General features: G+C 39.5%; 1 protein-coding gene across 8 annotated transcripts in view; it reads right to left on the bottom strand.

Annotated features, from left to right (window-relative positions):
* Window positions 1–22,224, bottom strand: part of LOC124781255 — a 186,948-nt gene that overhangs the window by 106,708 nt on the left and 58,016 nt on the right. For 7 of the 8 annotated variants that reach the window (XR_007015951.1, XM_047253846.1, XM_047253845.1 and 4 more), the window contains 2 exons: window positions 17,278–17,442; window positions 4,347–4,480 (listed from right to left, as the gene is read on the bottom strand). Coding sequence is in view for 7 of the 8 variants with exons in the window: in XM_047253846.1 (XP_047109802.1) it covers window positions 4,347–4,480; window positions 17,278–17,442 (299 nt within the window). In the remaining variant the exon portion in view is untranslated. The remainder of the gene's footprint in view (window positions 1–4,346; window positions 4,481–17,277; window positions 17,443–22,224) is intronic. The other variant, XM_047253850.1, reaches the window with a different exon arrangement.

Below are 22,224 nucleotides of genomic sequence, written 5' to 3'. Positions count from 1 at the left end.
GAATAACATCTAGACAGTGGCTGTGAATGCCTACTCTAAATTCTCCTATGTTCACTAAATAGCATCCACTACAACAGGGGCAACAGTCAACACAATGGCTGCCGTATTTGCTGTAGAAGTCTTATATTACTTGCCACCACTTCAGATAATGCTCCTCATTTCACGTCCATCATATTTGTTGATTTCTATAACTGACATGGCGCCCATCTGCTAATGGCATTATTCTATCTGCAGTCAAATGTTGAAGCACAGCAGATGGTATGGACACTCGAGGACAAAATAAAGACAGCTCTTCAGTCAGCAAAAAACATGCACACTCTCTGAGAACATACAGGGCCACCCGACTCTCACAGAAGAGCTCACTGGTACTCCCTCATGGGTGAACACAACAGACTCTGCTACATCTGTTGCAACACAGGATTACAACTACACTCCAGTGTGTCATTGGTACCAGGTGGGTAACATGGTGCATTGACTGTAATCCATCCACCATGTTGGCTACTTGAACGTTGTACTACAGTGTAAATCGTGGATGTCATTTTTACTTTCATGCTACCTGTTTGCTGCTATTTTATTAGCTACATGACATACGCTCACATAAGTGTGTGGAACAGCAGGTAGATTTATACTACCACATATATTTGGTTTCAGACTGTTAGGATGTAAGGTGGCAGACTGAATGAATGTCAATTTCACACCTTACATGAGAGATTTTCTATGTCGTAACAAGTATGTGAATAAATCAGCTGACATACTTTGGCGATAATGAGCAGATTTGGCTATCAAAATGTACAGTGTGTAATCCAAAGGGATGACACTCAATTCGACGGTATTAACACACCGAACCCAAATCCTGCATGTCATTTGAGCAAAAGGTGAAAAAAAACCTGCCGGAATAAATGTTGTATTTTGGGGACAGATGCGAGTTGTACCATCACAGCCTGAGTACAACGGAACGCTTCTAAAAAGGGGTTGGTGACCCATAGCAAGAGAACAATGTACACGTCGGGTGATACATCAAGGAGAGTGGGCCAGCACTGCTTGCGATGGAGAAATTCTATAGAAAACTGCATTGGGGAATTTCCACATGCATACAAACAGACCAGCAATGCAGGTGATCATGTTAAATGCTCATGGTATGCTCGTAACTTTTAGGTATCAAGAGCAGGCACAAAATGTCCAATTGACTGAAATAAACTCGAAAGGAGAAAAAGGGGGAATGTTGTGATGCAGTTTAAAGCTAGGCCCTTTGCCATTGGCAGAGGTAGTTTGCACAAGACGAAAGGAACGCTCCCATTGGTTTGAAAAAGCCGCGACGTGAAGCACAAAATGACACAGGTGGGGGGACAGTTTGCTATGAAAGACATACGACTGAAAACTTTGGGGACTCTCCTCTGAACCAGCATCAAGTGTAGTACAGGGCGCATCTCGCTCTGTATGATGCCAAATGAAGAATTTTGTGTGAACACTGCGTTCACTATGGCTGATATTCAGCTAGAAATTAGCTGAAGAATCGTTGAGCTCCGATAGCGGAGAAATGAAACAGCCATGTAGTTAATTGTTCTAGCGAGAACTGAGAGGGCATAGAAGTATACATGCTGCACCATCTATGCATATGTACATCGTCATATTTTCCAGACTAGGGATGAGTGCATGTTTTCTCACCTAACGAGAAACATAGGACAGTTTCAGCTGTTAAAATCAGTAAAGATTTTGAATGGCTTTTTATAGGATTTTCAGAAGGTGAGAGCAGCCATGCAGCTGACAGCACATCAAAGCTAAAAGGTAATTGCCATGGGCAAACGCGTTAACTTGTTGGTTCACCAGCTGGTGTCCACTGTGAACTAGAGCCACCTTGAGTAATCTTTTGCTCATCTTGTCACAAAAACTAACCATCCTCCATAGAATTGATTGACATCCCAAATAGTACCAAATTTAGAACTGGAATCAGATGATTTGTTGTAATATTGGCCAACTTCATCGTGTAATAGTTAAGAATAATCTTGTAGAGAACCTTCTATTTAAATTCAATATTGTTGTTTTCAGGGTTATTTCTACTAAACAGGATGTAATGCGTTAAATTGACAACTGTCCTGTAAGTGCCACATCACAATCTGCCACATCACAATCTATGTAAATTCGTGTACTTCTTTGACAATAATTCTGAAATTAAACAAATGGTGTACAGCTAAACACCAATGTGCTCTGTCATAGAATAAGGGTCCACACCTCACCCCAGTCATTTATTCTACAAATGCTAATGCACTCATAGGGTGTTTTTGCTGATGTTTAATGAATATAAAAAAAGAGTGGAGTGTCAGAAGGAACTATGTTCCACCATGTTACAACTTAATATTGTAGAGTGGATTTCAACATCTTACAATGCTTGAAAACGCATATGTGTTGAAATTGCAATCACACTAAATAATATTTTTAAAAGCCAAATGTGGAGTGACTTATCAATAATTTTAAGATGGGTCTCACGAGTAATTTGTAAGCAATCTATTTAGTTTACTGATTGTGTCTCCCCAATATTCCACGAATACACTGAAGTCTATCACTTGCTTTACCTATGACTGAACCTATGTGATCATTACACTTCATATCCCTACAAAGTGTTACACCCAGGTATTTGTGCGTGTTGACCAATTACAACACTGACTCACTGATAGTACAGTCATAGGATATAAGTTTCTTCATTTTGTGAAGAACACAGTTTTATATTTCTGAACATTTAAAGCAAGTAGTCAGTCTTTGCACCACTTTGAAATCTTATTAGGCTCTGACAGAACACTTGTGCAATTTCTTTCAGATAGTACTTCATTATCGATAAATGAGTCATCTGCAAAGAGTCTGAGGTTACTATTAATTTTGTCTGCAAGGTCATTAATATAGAACATTAGCTGCAATAGACCCAACACTCTTCCCTGACACACATCAGATGTTACTTCTGCATTTGTTGATCACTCTTCATCCAAGTTAACTCTGTGTGTCCTCCCTATAAAACAATCCTCATCCCAGACACAAATATTGCTTGATACACACATGATCATACTTTTGACAGTAAGTGTAGATGTGCTACTGAGTTAAATACTTTTCAAAAACCGAGAAATAATCCATCTACCTAGCTGCCTTGATCCATGGGTTTCAGTATGCCATTTGAGGAAAGTGAAAAATGGGTTTCACATGAATGATGTTTCTGGATTCCATGTAGGTTGGCACAGAGGAAGTCATTCTGTTCACAATAACTCATAATGTGTGAGGACATAAAACGTTCTAAAAATCTTCAATACATCGATATCACACATACTGGGTGCGAATTTTGTGGATTACTTCTGCTACACTTCTTTTAGACAGATGTGGCCTATGCTTTCTTGCAACTTCTGGACATAGTTTTTTGTTTGAAGAATCTACAATGTATTATAGATAAAAGAGAGGGTATCTCAGCCATAAATTCAGTATAGAGTCCGATAGGGATTTCATTGGGCCCTGGAGCTTGGTTCTGTTTTAATGATTTCACCAGTGACTCTAATACTTATTCCACTTCTCTTTTCATTGGTACCAGGATTAAAGTTGGGCTTTTTCATGAGTTTTTCTTTGTAAACGAACATTTGAAAATGGAGTTAAACATTTCTGCTGTTGCTTTGCTACCCTCAATTTCAGTTCCTGCCTCACCCATGAGGGACTGGACACTAACTTTGGTGCCACTAACATCCTTTATGCACAAGCAGAATTTGAGTTTTGTAGCACCTGATAATTTTGTTAAAGGCATGCAACTGCAATTCAAATACTATGTCACATCAAGACAATTCACATGAATATTAAACATGTTGTATAAAACTAACAACTTGTTGAAAACAGATGATATATTTCCTGAAAAATGTATTCAACTTATATTTCAAAATGGTCGATTTCCGTTTCATTTTCTATTACATGCAAAAATTTTTTAGTTCAAAAAGGGGTCCACTACTCAGGAACACTCATCTTCATTAATTTGCCAGCAAACATGAAAAAATTTAGTTACAAATGAAGTTCAATTTAAAAGGAGCCTGAAAAACTTACTCCTTCTACTCATACAATTAGTATTGTTATTTCAGCTTAAAAAAATGATGTATTGTATATACTCATACTATTAGTATTGTTATTTCAGCTTCAAAAAAAAACAAAATTGACATGCTCCACATCCACGAGGATCTCCTCAGCACGGATCTATGGAACGAAAAACTAATCTAATCTAATCTCAAAAATGCATAAACAAATGTTGGTACAAGCATTAAGGACAGGCTCATCAGGAACATTTGGACAAATATCTGAAAGCACAAAGTTACTCTCGAAGATATACTTACTGAAATTCCATTTTGTTATTGAGTTTATTTTGACAATTTGTGGTTGCAGTATTACTTATTGGTTCTCTATTTTGTTCTGAAGATATGGTTATATTTTCATTAAGTCCTGGGTTATGCTCATCTGTGAAGTTTTCCTGTAAAAGATTTTTTTTTAATTTAGTTGATTGGAGACATTTGGTATTGAACTATAATTTTCATTAGTACTTAAAGCATTTCAAAAATTTCTGATGATGTAGTGCTGATTTATGTAGCATTCTGCTGTCTAAATTCTTTCCAGCCAACATTTTATACCTTCTGTAACTTTGCATGCTTTTATGACCGCTGTCATTGAGGGTAAAATCTTCTGAGTTTTCAGGCTGCATCATATTTCTTCTATATGATTAAGTTGCATCATCTTAATTGTATGTACTTGGAAAATATAGTGCTGTAAGCCGCATGTTAATAAATACACAATAAACAATTCAACCCCTCTGCTGGGGTCTCCTTCAGGATCTTGTGATGCTCACAGTTACCTGAACACTGATAGTGTACAAGAAATATGACACTGCATAACAACCCAGAAGTTTTTACCTTTATTTTATATCTTCCTTGAAATGTTGGTAATTTAAAAAATTTCCCCTACTGGAATATGGTTTTGGTCCCTCCTCCCTTGGTTAGTTCCTAGAGATTAAGCACTTGCTATCAAGCTCAAAATAATTTGTCTGATCATGACTGCAGATTAGTATGTCTAGTTAATTCCTAGAAAATAGGGCAATTTTGTGAAGAGTTGTGACTTTAAAATAGGTCTTTTTCAATTAATTTAATATATTTACTAATATTTCCTTTCAGACTGACTTCCATGTTTCTACTACTTAAGCTACCTTAATTGTTAATATCTGCATGTTTTAATGAAACTTTCCCCCTTACTGCACACCATAAAAAAGTAGGAAATAAAAAAAAGTGTATTACTGAAGGAATAAAAATCTCTAGTGCAAGAAAAAGACAGCTACACAGGAAACTAAAACATAATGAAAGTCCTGATTTTGTTGCCTATGTAAAATATTACAAAAATATTTTTAAAACAGTTATAAAGGCAGCCAAAGAACTGGCAAATAACAGATTTATATTGGATAGTGAAAATAAATCAAAGACATTATGGTCAGTGATCAAAGCTGAAACGGGTGCCACAGGTAGAGGCCATGATATTTCCTAAATCAAGACAGAGGATAAAACTATTGTAAATCCTGCTTAAATTTCTGAATTATTTAATGAATTCTTTATAAATGTACACAGATCTAATGTCAATGTAGTAGATTACCCAGACAAGGTAAATTTCTTCCACAGTGAACAATCTGATGGTGAATTTTTCAGTACATTTACCAGAACTACTGTAAAAGATATAGAAAAGTGATATATTCACTAAAAAGTAAAGTATCAGCAGTCTGAGATGGGATACCAACAAAAGTGTTAAAAAGAGTCTCTAAAATAATTGCGCAGCCAATAACTACAACAGTTAACCAGTCCCTTCAAGAAGGTTATTTTCCAGACACACTGAAGATCACAATAGTTAAGCCACTATTCAAAAAAGGTACAAAAGAACATATTGGAAACTATCACCCAGTCTCTCTTCTTTCACCACTATCCAAAATATTTGAAAAGCTAGTCATCATAAAAATTCAAGATTTCATACAAAAATTTAAAATGATGTCAAAAAATCAGTATGGATTTCAAAAAGGCAAAACCACAGTATCTGTTATAAATAATTTTGTCAATAAAATTAGCTCTTCTCTAGACAACTCACTGCATGCCACAGGAATTTTTTGTGACCTATCAAAGGCCTTTGATAGTGTGAATCACTCCTTGCTACTCTGTAAACTGGAAAAGTATGGAATTAAGGGCACAGTATTAGAATGGTTTAAGTCCTATCCAACCAACCGAAGACAAAGTGTGGTTATAACATTAGGGAGAGGAAATTATACTTCAAAATGGAAAGCCATTTCACATGGAGTACCCCACGGTTCTGTGTTAGGTCCCATTCTGTTTTTGTTTTACATAAATGATCTGTTGCTTAATACTGAGTGTCACTCAGTTTTATTTGCAGATGACACATCTTTAATCATTGAAAGTAACAGTACTGATCAAATTCCACAAACTGTATTAAATCCTTTTGAAAAATTAGATACCTGGTTTGATTTAGATGGGTTAAAATTAAATGTGGAAAAGACACAGTTAATGCAGTTTAAAACAAAACAAGCAAACTTAAATGATATTCAGGTCAGTTACAGAAACAAGGATTTGCAGGAAGCTAGCTGTGTGAAATTCCTAGATAAAAATCTATCATGGGGATCACATATACAGTACCTTGCAAATAAATTAAATAGCCTAGCATTTGCAATGAGCATATTGTACAATGTTACCAGTATGGGCATAAGAAAAGTAGTATATCGCAGCTACTTTGAGTCAGTAATAAGGTATGGAATTGTATTTTGGGGTAACTCAAACCATATGTGTTGAATACTGAATCTTCAGAAAACCATCTTTAGAAATATTCACAATGTAGGGTGAAGAGAATCATGTGACCCACTCCTAAAAAATCTAATTATATTAAGTATTCCCTCACTATACATTATGAGCTTATAATCTTTGTATGCAGTAACCCTGATTTATTTGTAGCAAATCATTTCAACATGATTACAACACCAGAAATCAAAATAATTTTATGCTGTCCACCCACCATTTAAAACTTTACTCTCAAACTCCACGTTATATGGGTATGAAAATTTATAACAAAGTGAAAAGAGGAGAATTGCTCAGCATAAATTTAGAAACACTGAAAAAATCCTTGTATGAGAAACTAGTGCAGAAATGTTACTATTCAGTAAAAGAATTCTTAAATGACAACCTGAAAATTTGAACAGGAGAGAGCAAGTACTTAGGACTGTTAATCTTTAAAAGTTTGTTACTTTTGAAGAAAAATTATTAATTGATTAATTAAGTTATTATTCAGTACTGCAGATTATATTACTGGTATTATATAAGGAAAACTGTAAACAGTTTTTGTGTTTTGATGCGTCTCCTGTACTGTAAGTCAATAAACTTATATTCTATTCTATTCCTTCTATTCTATTCTATTCTATTCCTTGATAAATCAACTCGTTATACTTATAACATTGTGGAAACGACTTAGGAAATGGGAAGGAGTTCTGATAAGGCCAATGTATATAATGCAGATGAAATATTACAGCTGGTGAACAAATTATCATGAACAAATAATATTCCATCAGACCACATGATATAGCCACAGGAATCTTCATGAGGCAATTTTTGAAATTAAACTATTTTTAAAAAATTGCACTCTTCAAAACTACTTTTAAGCATCATTGAATAGTAACATGTGCATATGTAGCCCTTGATGCAGCACAAAAAATAATATTCTATTATCACTGTAGCCAAGCCTCTCTCTCTCTCTCTCTCTCTCTCTCTCTCTCTCTACAATTTTTATGCCCCCCCCCCTCCCTACACACACACACACACACACACACACACACACACACACACACACACACACACACACACATTCCCATCCATTACCAAATTAACTATTACTTGGTGCTGTCAACTGATCCCTTCTTTTAGTCAATTTGAAGCATAACTTCTTTCTTCTTAAATTTGATTAAGTACCTCCTCATTAGTTACTCAATCTGCCCACTTCATTTTCAATATTCTACTGTAGCACCATAGTTCAAAAGCTTCTAGACTCTTCTTGTCTGAACTGTTTATCATTCATGTTTCACTTCTATGCAATGCTACACTCCATGCAGATACCTTCAGGAAAGACTTCCTAACACTTAAATTTATAGTAGGTAACAAAATCCTCTATTTCAGAAATGCTTTCCATGCTATAGCTAGACTGCATTTTATATCCATTCTACTTCACCAATCTTAAGTTGTTTTTTGCGATCCAAATAGCAAAACTCATCTGCTACTTTCAGCATCTCATTTCCTAATCTAATTTCCAGGAATACCTGATGGCAGCACCTGTGTTATCTACAACCTTCTACTTCAGTTGTTGAATGGTAGATATTCTCTTACTGGTGTTCTTTCTGTTAAAACAAAAAATTTGAAATGTTGTCAAATTTTTGGCACTTTTGCAGTGTATGACTTCCACTGTTTGTGATTTATGAGACCGCTGCTAGAAAGCATATTTATCTGTTGGCCAGCAAGAAGGAAGTGGACAGTGGCAGTTTGGAGCAGGAGGAGGAAGCTGACAGTTGTAACAGCTTGCCTCATAAACAGACATTTACAGCTGGTCTTGCATGTGCCCTTAAAGCTTATGCCCTGTAAGATCATATTTCGGATGTCCATATCCTGCTGGGTCTGTACAATGGGAGACTGCACATGTGTGGTGTATGTAGTGAGCCTGGGCTGTGCTTGCTCTTTGTGCTAAGATGTACTGTCATATTGGCTGAGTTCTGTCTTGGATGGCAGTGAGCTATATTGAGTCCACCAGCAGACTTTGTTCCCGTATTAAAGAACACAGTGTTTCTTTGGGTGCTGACATTTTTTTCTTGCTATTTTCTGAATCTGAGCTCCACCCACATGATTACGGTAACTATCAGTTACTGGCAAGTGTACTAATACTTAAGCTGACCAGCAGTTGTGAGAGGAAAAGGTGTTGAGCTGCCTCAATTTAACGAACAACGATTTCTGATTATGAATTTTACTCTGTTGCAAGTACTATTCCATTTACATTTTTTACTTGAAAGAACAGATGTGCTAAATATGTGCCAGATGTGGGAAAGAGAGTGATGCTGGGGCAGCATGCAGTGAACAAGGGAGGCTAATATTGTTTATGTCTTATATTATCATGAATGTGCTGTATATATTATAATAGCATTTGCTAATGCTAGTTGGACATGTTGGAAGCTAGTTTTTCTTATGACTGCTGTAAGGGTTTCTAAGCAGCTTCACTCCCTACATTTGCATAATACTGTTCCGAAAAGTGTACCAGCTGGCCCAAGCTGAGGCACCAAGTTCGGGGATTGGTGGTAGCATCACGACATGAGGTGGTCACAAGGTCCAAGTGGCCGAAGCCATGAGCTGTGAAAGGAGGGCCTGCACAGAGCGAAGATACCAGAGTACTTCACAGGGGCCAGTGTCGACTACAAGCAGCAGGCCAACATCCCATTGGTTGGTTGGCAACATTCGTGTCGGATAACCACTCGTGGCCTAGCTGCCCTCTTCTACCTGGCTGTCATTGGCACCACTCGGTAACCGCTGTGACGCACAGTGGAGCTATGGAACTGCTTGCTGATAAATGGGATTAACATTCTGTAATCCTGATGGTGATTTGTGTCATTGTCTACCTGCCCCCCTAATTATTTTCTAGTTTGTACCCGACCATCAGAATTTTACTCGGTCAGCTCTTTGGTTGTAAATATAGGCCATAGTACTGTACTAAGACACAAGCTGTCATTTAAAAATTTGTCCTGATATTATATTGCCTTTCCTTATTATTTTCTGGTTTGTACCCGACCCTCAGAGTTTTACTCACTCAGCTCTTTGGTCGTAAATATAAACAGTAGTATTGTACTAAGACACTAGTAGTTGTTTGAAAGTTGTCCCACTATTATATTGCCTTTCCTTTCTGGTTTGTACCCAATCATAAATGTTCTAATGAATCAGCTCCTGCTCGCAAATACAGCCAGCACAAATGTACTAAGGCATAGGTTGCCGTTAAACAAAAGAGGGACTTTGTGGTTAGATTTAGATGTCAACCGGTTCAATTCTTTGATTGTAATTGCATTTCTCAGTCATTAGCTATAATCTGAGCAACCTGTTGTACTAAGCTGTGCATTGCTGTTTTTGAAAGACCGAGTCATTTTTTTTGTGTATTTTAGCTGGATCTTGTGGTTCCGTCAAGTGAGTACTATTGTAATAAGTGTTCACAAGTAATGTTTTAAGATGTTTCTTCAGAGTAGTCTTAATAAGTGACAATCAGTCTAACTTTGAAAATATTAACAGCCAACTGTCACAGGGCTTTAGTCAAAATAAGACTGTCAAAAGGGACGGGTTTGGATCCACTCACACCTTGGTTGCCGAATGAAATTAAGAGGTTGATTGTTTTGAAGTAAGCCTTATCATTGTCATATTGTCTCCTAATCTGCTTAACCTTTAAACACAGGTGCACATCTTAACCCCAAACTTTTCGGCATACAGATTTCATACTGAAAGTTATGTCATCTGTTCTGAGTAATTAAATCACTCTTGTCATCAATGGTGCTTATAAAGTTTTCATGTGTTGCAGAAGGGCATTTAATAAGTTACACGTTGGAATATGCTACTGAATGGGTAGATCAAGTGCCGTTTAAGTAGGCCCCGTACAGCTTACCCCACACAAAAGTTGTTAAGGGAGAAGATAGAGAAAATGTTAGGACAAGGAGTTATTCGACCATCTAAATCACCATATGCGGCACTGATATTCCTGGTACCCAAATTCAGTGGTGAGTTCCATCTGGTGGTGGACTACCATGAGTTGAATAAGAAGGGTGTATTGAGATCAGTGCCATTGCTGGTCTTACATTCATGTTTCAGTTGGTTTAAAGGGGCACTTGCATTTACTACCTTAGACTTTAATCAGGCTTATAACTAAACAGCTTTAGAGAGAGGTCACAGCCTGTCACCATATCTGCTACTAATTGGAATTTTGTTTGAATTTAACTGGGTTCCTTTTGGGATAGCAACAGATGCTGCAGATTTGTCACATTTAACTGATGCAGTATTTTTTGATGCAAAGTTTAAATTCATTTACCATTATTTAGATGACTAATTAATAAACAATTGTTCCAATTAAGAACAATGATTGCACCTAAAGGAATTGTCTGAACAGTTACAGAAGGCTGGCCTCACAGTAAACCCCCAAAAGGTTGTTTTTGCCTGCACCTGAATGACATTTTTAGGACATATAGTCTCCGTGGAACAAATCTACATTGATCCTGATAGAATATACATTATTAACCAATCCCCAAGACCATGTGATGTTAAACAAGTTGCCAATGGAAACTCTTTAGACACAGAAGGTAGAGATGAGAATTTAAAAATTTGGCAAGATAAGATCCAGCAAGTCCACTGAAACACAGTTCCATTTGCCTTTGTTTTCCTCATTTTAATTTCCTAGAGAAACATTATTCCTATGATTTATGCAATATTCTTTGAAAGTGTGGACAGGATCGATTTAAATTATTTATAACTTGTGGTACTACAGTCTCTAAAAATATGAAGCGGTTACGGCATCGATGATTTCAGCCGTAAATAGGAATATTAAAAAGGGTAGGAAGATTTTTCTGTTTAGAAAAAGTGACAAAAAGCAGATTTCAGAGTACCTGTTGGCTCAACACAAAAGTTTTGTCTCAAGTACAGATAGTGTTGAGGATCAGTGGACGAAGTTCAAAACCGTCGTACATTATGCGTTAGATGAGTATGTGCCAAGCAAGATCGTAAGAGATGGGAAAGAGCCACCGTGGTACAACAACCGAGTTAGAAAACTGCTGCGGAAGCAAAGGGAACTTCACAGCAAACATAAACATAGCCAAAGCCTTGCAGACAAACAAAAATTACGCGAAGCGAAATGTAGTGTGAGGAGGGCTATGCGAGAGGCGTTCAATGAATTCGAAAGTAAAGTTCTATGTACTGACTTGGCAGAAAATCCTAAGAAATTTTGGTCTTATGTCAAAGCGGTAGGTGGATCAAAACAAAATGTCCAGACACTCTGTGACCAAAATGGTACTGAAACAGAGGATGACAGACTAAAGGCCGAAATACTAAATGTCTTTTTCCAAAGTTGTTTCACAGAGGAAGATTGCACTGTAGTTCCTTCTCTAGATTGTCGCACAGATGACAAAATGGTAGATATCGAAATAGACGACAGAGGGATAGAGAAACAATTAAAATCGCTCAAAAGAGGAAAGGCCTCTGGACCTGATGGGATACCAGTTCAGTTTTACACAGAGTACGCGAAGGAACTTGCCCCCCTTCTTGCAGCGGTGTACCGTAGGTCTCTAGAAGAGCGTAGCGTTCCAAAGGATTGGAAAAGGGCACAGGTCATCCCCGTTTTCAAAAAGGGACGTTGAACAGATGTGCAGAACTATAGACCTATATCTCTAACGTCGATCAGTTGCAGAATTTTGGAACACGTATTGTGTTCGAGTATAATGACTTTTCTGGAGACTAGAAATCTACTCTGTAGGAATCAGCATGGGTTTCGAAAAAGACGGTCATGTGAAACCCAGCTCGCGCTATTCGTCCACGAGACTCAGAGGGCCATAGACACGGGTTCACAGGTAGATGCCGTGTTTCTTGACTTCCGCAAGGCGTTCGATACAGTTCCCCACAGTCGTTTAATGAACAAAGTAAGAGCATATGGACTATCAGACCAATTGTGTGATTGGATTGAGGAGTTCCTAGATAACAGGACGCAGCATGTTATTCTCAATGGAGAGAAGTCTTCCGAAGTAAGAGTGATTTCAGGTGTGCCGCAGGGGAGTGTCATAGGACCGTTGCTATTCACAATATACATAAATGACCTGGTGGATGACATCGGAAGTTCACTGAGGCTTTTTGCAGATGATGCTGTGGTGTACCGAGAGGTTGTAACAATGGAAAATTGTATTGAAATGCAGGAGGATCTGCAGCGAATTGACGCATGGTGCAGGGAATGGCAATTGAATCTCAATGTAGACAAGTGTAATGTGCTGCGAATATACAGAAAGATAGATCCTTTATCATTTAGCTACAAAATAGCAGGTCAGCAACTGGAAGCAGTTAATACCATAAATTATCTGGGAGTACGCATTAGGAGTGATTTAAAATGGAATGATCATATAATGTTGATCGTCGGTAAAGCAGATGCCAGACTGAGATTCATTGGAAGAATCCTAAGGAAATGCAATCCGAAAACAAAGGAAGTAGGTTACAGTACGCTTGTTCGCCCACTGCTTGAATACTGCTCAGCAGTGTGGGATCCGTACCAGATAGGGTTGATAGAAGAGATAGAGAAGATCCAACGGAGAGCAGCGCGCTTCGTTACAGGATCATTTAGTAATCGCGAAAGCGTTACGGAGATGATAGATAAACTCCAGTGGAAGACTCTGCAGGAGAGACGCTCAGTAGCTCGGTACGGGCTTTTATTGAAGTTTCGAGAACATACCTTCACCGAAGAGTCAAGCAGTATATTGCTCCCTCCTACGTATATCTCGCGAAGAGACCATGAGGATAAAACCAGAGAGATTAGAGCCCACACAGAGGCATACCGACAGTCCTTCTTTCCACGAACAATACGAGACTGGAATAGAAGGGAGAACCGATAGAGGTACTGAAGGTACCCTCCGCCACACACCGTCAGGTGGCTTGCGGAGTATGGACGTAGATGTAGATGTAGATTCCAAAACGGAACATGTTATGTATTAATCACCTTAGAAGTAGAAAGATTTGACATGTATTTCTATTCTTTGGCATCTGCTGTTTCTAAGCTCCAACTAGAAAGCAATTAAGTGGAATGTTGCAAGCTTTTATTGTAGTCCATCCACAGCAAAGCATCATCTTAAGATTAATTTATTCTTCTCTTCTAATTCCAAATATGCAATGTACCATCTACTAATTATAGCACGTGGACAACAAATAATTGCTTGCCTTTAATAATGTAAAGCAGAGATGGCCAAGATTTCAGCTCACGGGCCATGCCCAGCACCGAGTGCCAAAGCACTCAGCCTCACTTCACACTACCCCAGTACCATGCCAGACTGTCTGAGCATAAAGAGGGGAAAACAGTAAACACATTGCATTTAAATGGCAGTACATCCTTACTCTATATTACTTGGTCTTACATTTCACATTTTTCAACAACACAGATCACAATCAAAACAGGTTTTCAGTATTAATTAATTATTTGTAGCATACTGACAACATAACATAAGTTTTATATGAGACAAACTATCAGCATATGTATAGACACAAACAATTTCACAAAGTTTTGCTCTGAGGTTGCCACATAATTGACTTATTTAGTTTCATAATTGAAAAAAGGTCTTCCACACAAATTTGTTGACTAGACTATTGTAGCACTTTTGCAACCCCTTATAGATACTTGGAAAATCTACCTAAGAAAAGCAATGCAGATGTACTGGACAGTTTTAAAGTAAAAGATTTGTAATTAAAACTAGTATTACCCTGCAAGTCAATGAGTTACATCTGCACATGCACAGGGGCACTTTCAACTGAAACACAAATGGTCTCAAAAACAGCTTGAAAACAGATGTAAGCTTGACAGGTCGTCAAAAACTTTATAAGAATATCATTGTACTTCTTGCAATGCCACAATTAATTATTCACTGCTCTATTTTTAATGCCAGTGCGCTTAGGGAACTGGATTGTTTTTGTCAGAATGTGTCCCTTCTACAATGCGATTTTCTTTTTAAGGGTATGCCCATCAAATCAGAAAGACATTAGCCTGGAAAGCCGCACTGCGGGCAATGTGCAGTCAAGTCCACTTAAAATGTGAAGTCTGTAATCCATTTCGTTTGTTCTAATTTTTGTTCCTGCACTCCTTTTTCCATCATAGATTCAACAATAGCGAGATTTAAATCGAAAAATCTGGAGATGTGCCCCTTGACTTAAGCACAATACTTTGCAGTAATAGATGAAGTCTCCACACTCACTCTTCTTTTCCAGTGAAAACTGTTGCAAATGGAAATGGATTAACGCGTGCGACTTCAGAAATTTTACTATTCATACCACCAATATCTCTATGTGCGCCACGCCTTCAAAATTAGCACAAAGTGCTACTTGACATACAGAACAATGAATCCTGTCCATCAATAATTGTAATTTTTTGCTCTTTCACTGTTAACTGAAAGTTTATAAACTCTTTCTGCATGGTACTACAATGTTTTTTCATAGCAAATAAGCAGTACCCGTCGCTTATGTGACCTGAGAATTCTCAACCCTTTCTTCCATCATTCCCATTCATTTTAAAGGATTGTGACAACAGACCACTAGACTGCCGTTTTTTGTGCAAACAGCCACTGGACCTGTGAACATCCTTCATGCTGTGAGCGAACAGTGAAGGGTAAACAGCGTTGATAGATGATTCTGTCGAATTCAGTGAGTTGTGCCGAGCACAAAATGCTGCACCACAATGTTAAATCAAATGTCACAGTGTTCTAGGTACTTCCAAGGAGTACTGAGCAAAACCAAGTAACAGGCCTGGCCTCAGCCTGCCGCCCATGGCCGACACATGCTGCACGCAAGAAGTTTGGCACACCTTGGCCAGCCCTGATGTAAAGTGTGACCTATTGTAAAACCATGGCAGATGATTGTCCAGTGTAATTGGTTGGCACCAAGGGAAAAATTGGTGTATATATGGATATTTCTGAACATGGATAACTGAAATGACATGAGCATCTGATACTGTATCTGCATTGATTGCAAGTAATTTGGTTTTCAATTCTGCAGAGTTTGACACTATGTTCAACCTGAAATCTGTCATTTTGCGATTGCGGCATTTACGCTACTCAATAACTCGCATTTAATTGTTAAAGGAACCAGAGACTGGTGCTGCTACCATTTCAAAAAATTCTTTTGTACTTTCAGCTATATTTCCCTCACAGTAATGTATGGTTGAAACATGTTACAAGACTTTTCAATACAATATTTGTAAATCAAGTGAATGTGCTTGATAAATAACATCATTTTACAATGTCAGTTACAAATTATGGAAAGATAAATGATTAATTAAGAAGCTAAGATGCTACACTACAATGTCGATACTTTAGATTTTTTGACTGTATACATCCTTCAAAATTGAATTAGAAACATTACAGAACCAAAAAATCATGCGAAATGAAAAATAGGTGTTTTCTTTTTTCGAAGGAAAGTAAAGCTTTTAAGGAAAAGATAACTTCATAAAACAATGTGACACACTCCTACATACCATAAAGAATTTTTTAAACATGAAAATCAATGAAGTTGATTCCCTTCTCTCGTTTCCCTCTTCCTTGCCGGGCGCACAGTGACAAACACCTTGGATGGCAGCTTGTGCCGGCTAGCCATGGGCCAGTCTAGTACATTTCATACCTGCCCGTCCCTGTGTGCAGTGTAAACACAGTGTTTTGATCTTTGTAGTAGTTTTACCTGCATTCCTGTTTTCTTATTCTTTTTTGCACTTACTTCAGCATTATTCCTAATTTATTATTTGTTGATAGTCCTGTACTCATCAGATCAGAAATGCTGTTCTAGCAGCCACTACATGTTAGTAATCCTACGATATCTAATCTTCAAGCTATTCATTTCTCTTTTCAAGCGCTGTAACCCTCCAACAAGATTAATATTCTATGCTCCGAGGCATAGAATGTGAAATTTGTTTTTCCCAGTGACAACATCCTCATGGGTAGTCCCCAACAGACTCTTGTGCCAGTAGTTACTGAAAAGACTGGTGTCCTTCTTCAAAAACCATGTTAGTCTGGCCTCTAGGAAGATACCACTCTGATGTGGTTGCATCTACAGTACTACTACAGTCTTTTTTGTAGACACACACAAGCCACACCCACTACGTCAAGGTCCGCTGTTCACGGGGATTTGACTTCTATTTGGCATAGCCGTTTCCAGAGATGAAGAAACAGTAAGTATTGAGGTGAACAAAGTTTATCCAGTGCCAGCTCACAGGTAATGCACTTTGACTTATGTTCGCTACAACTGGCACACCATGATGTGGGTCTGCCAGATAGGTCTCACAGTAGTACAGGCACTGCCTATGTGTATGTGTGATTGTTCTGTTTAGGAACAGCTGCATGGAAGAAGACTGAATGTTGATGGGACAAAGTCAGACAATTGCATCTGATGCTTGATATAATCAACACTTTTAGTTTTAGTGAGAAGTAACCAGACAAGCAACAATTACCTCACTTTTAGCTGAAGATATTGTTTCAATTACTGTTGTGACATTGTCCATATTGAAAGGAGTATGCACATGATTCTTCTCTGACACTCTTCCTACTAGTTTGCTGTGCTCCTCTTTCTTCTTCCGTGTACAATTTTTTGTGGGTTTTGGTCTTGTCACTGATGTCTGCAACAAATTTTCAGGATGTTATACTCACCAGTAATTTAATAAGTTAAGATAACAACTTACCGAATAGTTGAGGCACTGAGTTGTTGATAGACATGTAAACAAGACTGTGGTCTTTGCTCGATTTTGGACAAACACACACACACACACACACACACACACACACACACACACACACACACACACACACACACCTGTATGGGTACATTGTCCCTACTGTTCACTATCTGTGGGACTGGTGCTTGACTGTAACGAGTGGTTGTGTAAGGTGAGGGGCAAGGAGAGAGAGAAAGAAGGGAGTGGGAGGGAGATTTAGAGAAGGGTGGCTAATGGCTGGGGAGTGGAGACAACAGGTCCACACATTGGTGGTGCAGCACCAGTGAGCTCACTCTGGCTGTGACAGTAGTTCATACAGTGAACAATGCCATGGAAGAATAGTTTGAGAACGGGGAGACAGAAAAGAGAAACAGGGCTACTTCAGAGACAAGGGTATGGGCGGAGGGAGACAGCAGGAGGGTTACGGATCACGAGTGAAGGTGAGCATAGGGCAGGAGCTAGAGGAGATCAGGACCACCACAATTAGAGGATCAAAGGATATGTTGTGAGGACAATTCCCATCTTCGTAGTTCAGAGAAGATGGTGTCGGGGACAAGGATCCATATGGCATGGTTTGTAAAGCAGCTGTTGAAATTGAGCATGATGTGCTTGGCAGTGTGTTCTGCATTAGGTGGACAATTCTACTCTTAGCTACAGTCAGGTAGTGGCCATTCATTCAGATGGACATCTGGTTGCTGGCCATACCCATTTAAAATTCTGTGCAGAATTTACAGCAGAGCTGGTACATTATATAACTGCTTTCATAGGTGGCCCTACCTCTGTCAGGGTAGGATAGATCTGTGAGAGAACTAGAGTAGGATGTGTTGGACTATGAGGCGGTGGGAAAGATTATGGGTAGGACATTCCTTATTTCCAGACATGATGATGAGAAGTCAAAGGATATCATTCAACTGTTCCAGTCTGGTATGATATGGAACAAGGATGGGGGTGTGCCATTGCCACAGGTTCCTGGGGAAGGTTGGAGGATTAGGGGCATACATGAATATGGCAAAATAAACCTGTCTGCAGATTAGATATGGAGGGAGATGTGTAATGCCTATCTGTGAAGGCTTATTAAGACATTCAGCATACTGACTAATGATTATGCAGCACTGCCCATGCACCATCCATCGGTGGGGAGACAATATAGGGAATACTTTTTAGTGTAGAAGTAACGGTTGCTATTAAAATGGAGATACTGTTGATTGTTAGTGGGTGTAATATGGATAGAGGTTTTGATGGAGTCATCAGATATGTGACGGTCAGCTTCCAGGAAGGTGGCATATTCAGCTGAGAAAAGACCAAGTGAAGTGGATAGGAGAAAAGATGTTGACACTGTGGAGGGATGAGGGTAGGATGTCTTGAATTTGGGTCAAGATCATGAAGATATCATTAATGGAACTGAACCAGCCTAGAGGTTTAGGAGTTTGGGTGATTAGGAAATTTTCCTCCAGATGGCCCATAAACAGGTTGGCATAGGAGTGTGCCATGCAGGTGCCCATAGCCATACCACACATTAGTTTGTACATATTTTCCTCAAAGATGATGTTGTTATGTGTAAATATGTAACAGATTTCCTGTCCCTTATCCCTACACACCCTCAATCCTCCCACCTCATGAACCAGCTACAAGGAAGTGCCGCCTGCTTCACCCAATACCATCCGAGACTTGAACAACTGAACCACATCCTTCAAAAGATCTTTGATTATCTATCATCTGTCCTGAAATGAGGGACATCCTGCCTAAGATCCTCCCAACCCCTTCTAAAGCGGTGTTCTCTCGCCCACCACACCTCCACAATGTCCTAGGCCACACCTGTGGCACTTCCAACCCCAACTCCTTGCCACAGGGATCATATCCCTGTGGCAAGGTGCAAGACCGAACCGATCCACTCACCCATCACATCATATTACAGTCCTGCCACAGGCTTATCCTACCCCATCACAAGCTGGGCCACCTGTGACAGCAATGATGTCATACACCAGCTGTGCTGCAATCATTGCATAGCTTTTTGTGCTGGTATGACTACCAACCAGCTGTCTACCAGGATAAATGGCCACAGCCATACTGTGACCAAGGGCAAAGTGGACCACACTGTGTCACAACATGCAGCTGAACATAACATTCTTGATTTCAATGGCTGCTTCATAATGCAGGCCATCTGCATCCCCCCTCCACCACCAGCTTTTCTGAACTGCACAGATGGGACTTATCCTTAAAACACATCCCAGCCTTAACTTATAGTAACTTACTGTCCTCACAACCTTTACTCAACAGTTTCCGCCCCCTCTCTCCTATCACCTTCTCCCAATTCACTTCCCCTCAACCCCATTGTGCACCGCTCTCCACCTACATGTCTGCTGGTATTTTACCTTTCTCTGCTCCTCTTTTTTTCCACTCCCCTGCCCCCCTCCTCTCACCTCAGCATCTCCTGATGCTGCACTTGGCAGCCTTGTCCTGCCACCATCTACTCCCTGCACAATCCGCCAGGGCAGTGCTGACTTTTCTCCCACCACCATTACTCCGCTATTCCTCTCCCTTCCCTGCCCCAGTCCAGACTGCTGCAATCGTTTGACATGATACAGTTGCATTCTGGTTGGTGCGGACAGACAGTGCTCATGTTTGCTTGATGTGTGCTTGCTTGTGTGTGTGTGTGTGTGTGTGTGTGTGTGTGTGTGTGTGTGTGTGTGTTTTCCTTTCTGAACAAGGCTTTGGCTGAAAGCTCAATATGTAATAGATTTTTCATTGTGCCTGTCTGCAACTCGAGGTGTCAAATTTACATTGAGTAGCAATCCATCCTTCTCATGATATTGTTAATGTAATTTGTTAAGATGTATATGGAATGAGGGACAGTATTCAGTATTTGTAAGGCCATGGGCTTGGGAGTTGGTGGTATATAGGGATGTGGCATCAACAATGATGAAAAGGGACCCAGCTAGTAATGGGGCGGGGATGGTTGAGAGTCAATGGAAGAACTCATTCATGTCTTTGATGATGATGATGATGATGATGATGTATTGTAGGTGAGGGCACTACACATCAAGGTCATTAGTGCCCTTACACGAATGATATAAAGATGAGAATAGTGAGAATCTAAAATTGCATTCACACACAATAATTGGAAAGACAACCCCAATAAGGCGAGCATCAGAAAAGCCCCTGACAGAAGTCAGACGAAACATGGCAGAATAACCAGATAAACTCAAGTACGAAATACCAGTATAGATAGGTGGGACAGGTGACTGTGGCTGGATGACTACTCAGAACTAATGGTTGACCGAGACATCCCGTGACACATTAACACCTCACACACAATATTTTGGGAAGAATTTCAGACATCACACAAAATCTTAAAACATGAACTACGCTCACTTCATCATCAGTTAAAATAGCAGCCAGGTCCTGTGGGAGATCCAGATTCACCCCCAGGTCATCAAATAAAACATACTCAGTTAAAATATATCTTATTGACGGCTGTGTCCCACATCTGTGACACAGTGGTAGCTCCTTGCAACATAAGAGAAAACATGTGTTAAAGGGCAGTGTCCCACACTAAACCATGCAAGGGTCGTCAGCTCATTGTGGTCAGGAGGAGGTAAGTCATGATCACACTCTACGTTTTATGGAACATAGCTTATTATTCCTCACTTCTAGTCACTGAGCTTCACACCAACACATGGTCTTCTTGGGCAAAAATGAGGTAACAGCCTGCAGGGAGACTGAACACCAAGCAGAATCTGCAGGGGAGCAAGCCTCCTTGGGAGCTGCATCATTGAGTTTGTTTTTCCCGGATCCCTGTGTGCCCTGGAATCCCGCAGAAAATTATTTCTTTGGCCTGCCTTTGCAAGAAAAGAAGAGTGTCTGCACTTCTTGCACCATACGACCTGCTGTGAACATCTGACCAATAGCAAGAAGGGCCCTGTGGGAATCTGAGCATATGAGGAATTTTTTGCCATGACACCATATTATCTGCTCCAGTGCCTTCATGGCAGCAAACAATTCTGAAAACTGCTCTGGGAGCCCTGTCCTAATGACATGTGGAAGGACTGTATGAAAGTAGGTAAAAATCCATGTCCCACTGATAGAGATCCAACAAGATATTACGCCTCCAGGTAGTATTGTAGGCCTTTTCCAAAATGAGGAAGACACTGGTAAAGTGTCACTTACAGAAGAAACCTTGTTGAATTATTGCTTCGAGCAGGGTCAGGTTATCAAGTGCAGAGAGACACCTGAGCCTGCACTGGGAGTAGTGGCCTGGTTTCAAGAACACACTCCAAGCACCTGTTTCCACACCTCTCCTGTGTCTTTCAGATGCAGCTCGTGAGTCTAATGCTATAATAACTACCAGGGTTAGTCTGATCCCCCCTCAATTTTAAAATCAGGATTAAAATAGATTCTTTCCATGAGTTTGAAAAGTCTTCTATCATCCGAATTTCATTAAAGAGCAGAAGCAGAATCCAACTCCTACAGGGAGAAAGGCTGGTTGTATTCCTCAACATTGTTGGAATAGAAATCAAAACTAATACTCTCTTGTGTCTCCTGATAATTACTTATAAAACTGAGGCACTGCCTGAGTAGTGTCTCTCGGTGATGTTAGGAGGCATCACTCTATCTTACAGCTGCTACTGGTGGTCAGAAGTTGCACCTTGAGATTCTCCTAATGGCTTCCTATACTTTAACTGCAGA

The sequence above is a fragment of the Schistocerca piceifrons genome, chromosome 1 (assembly GCF_021461385.2).
Source record: "Schistocerca piceifrons isolate TAMUIC-IGC-003096 chromosome 1, iqSchPice1.1, whole genome shotgun sequence".
NCBI classification, from domain to species: domain Eukaryota; kingdom Metazoa; phylum Arthropoda; class Insecta; order Orthoptera; family Acrididae; genus Schistocerca; species Schistocerca piceifrons.
This window is presented reverse-complemented; position numbering and strand designations above follow the sequence as displayed.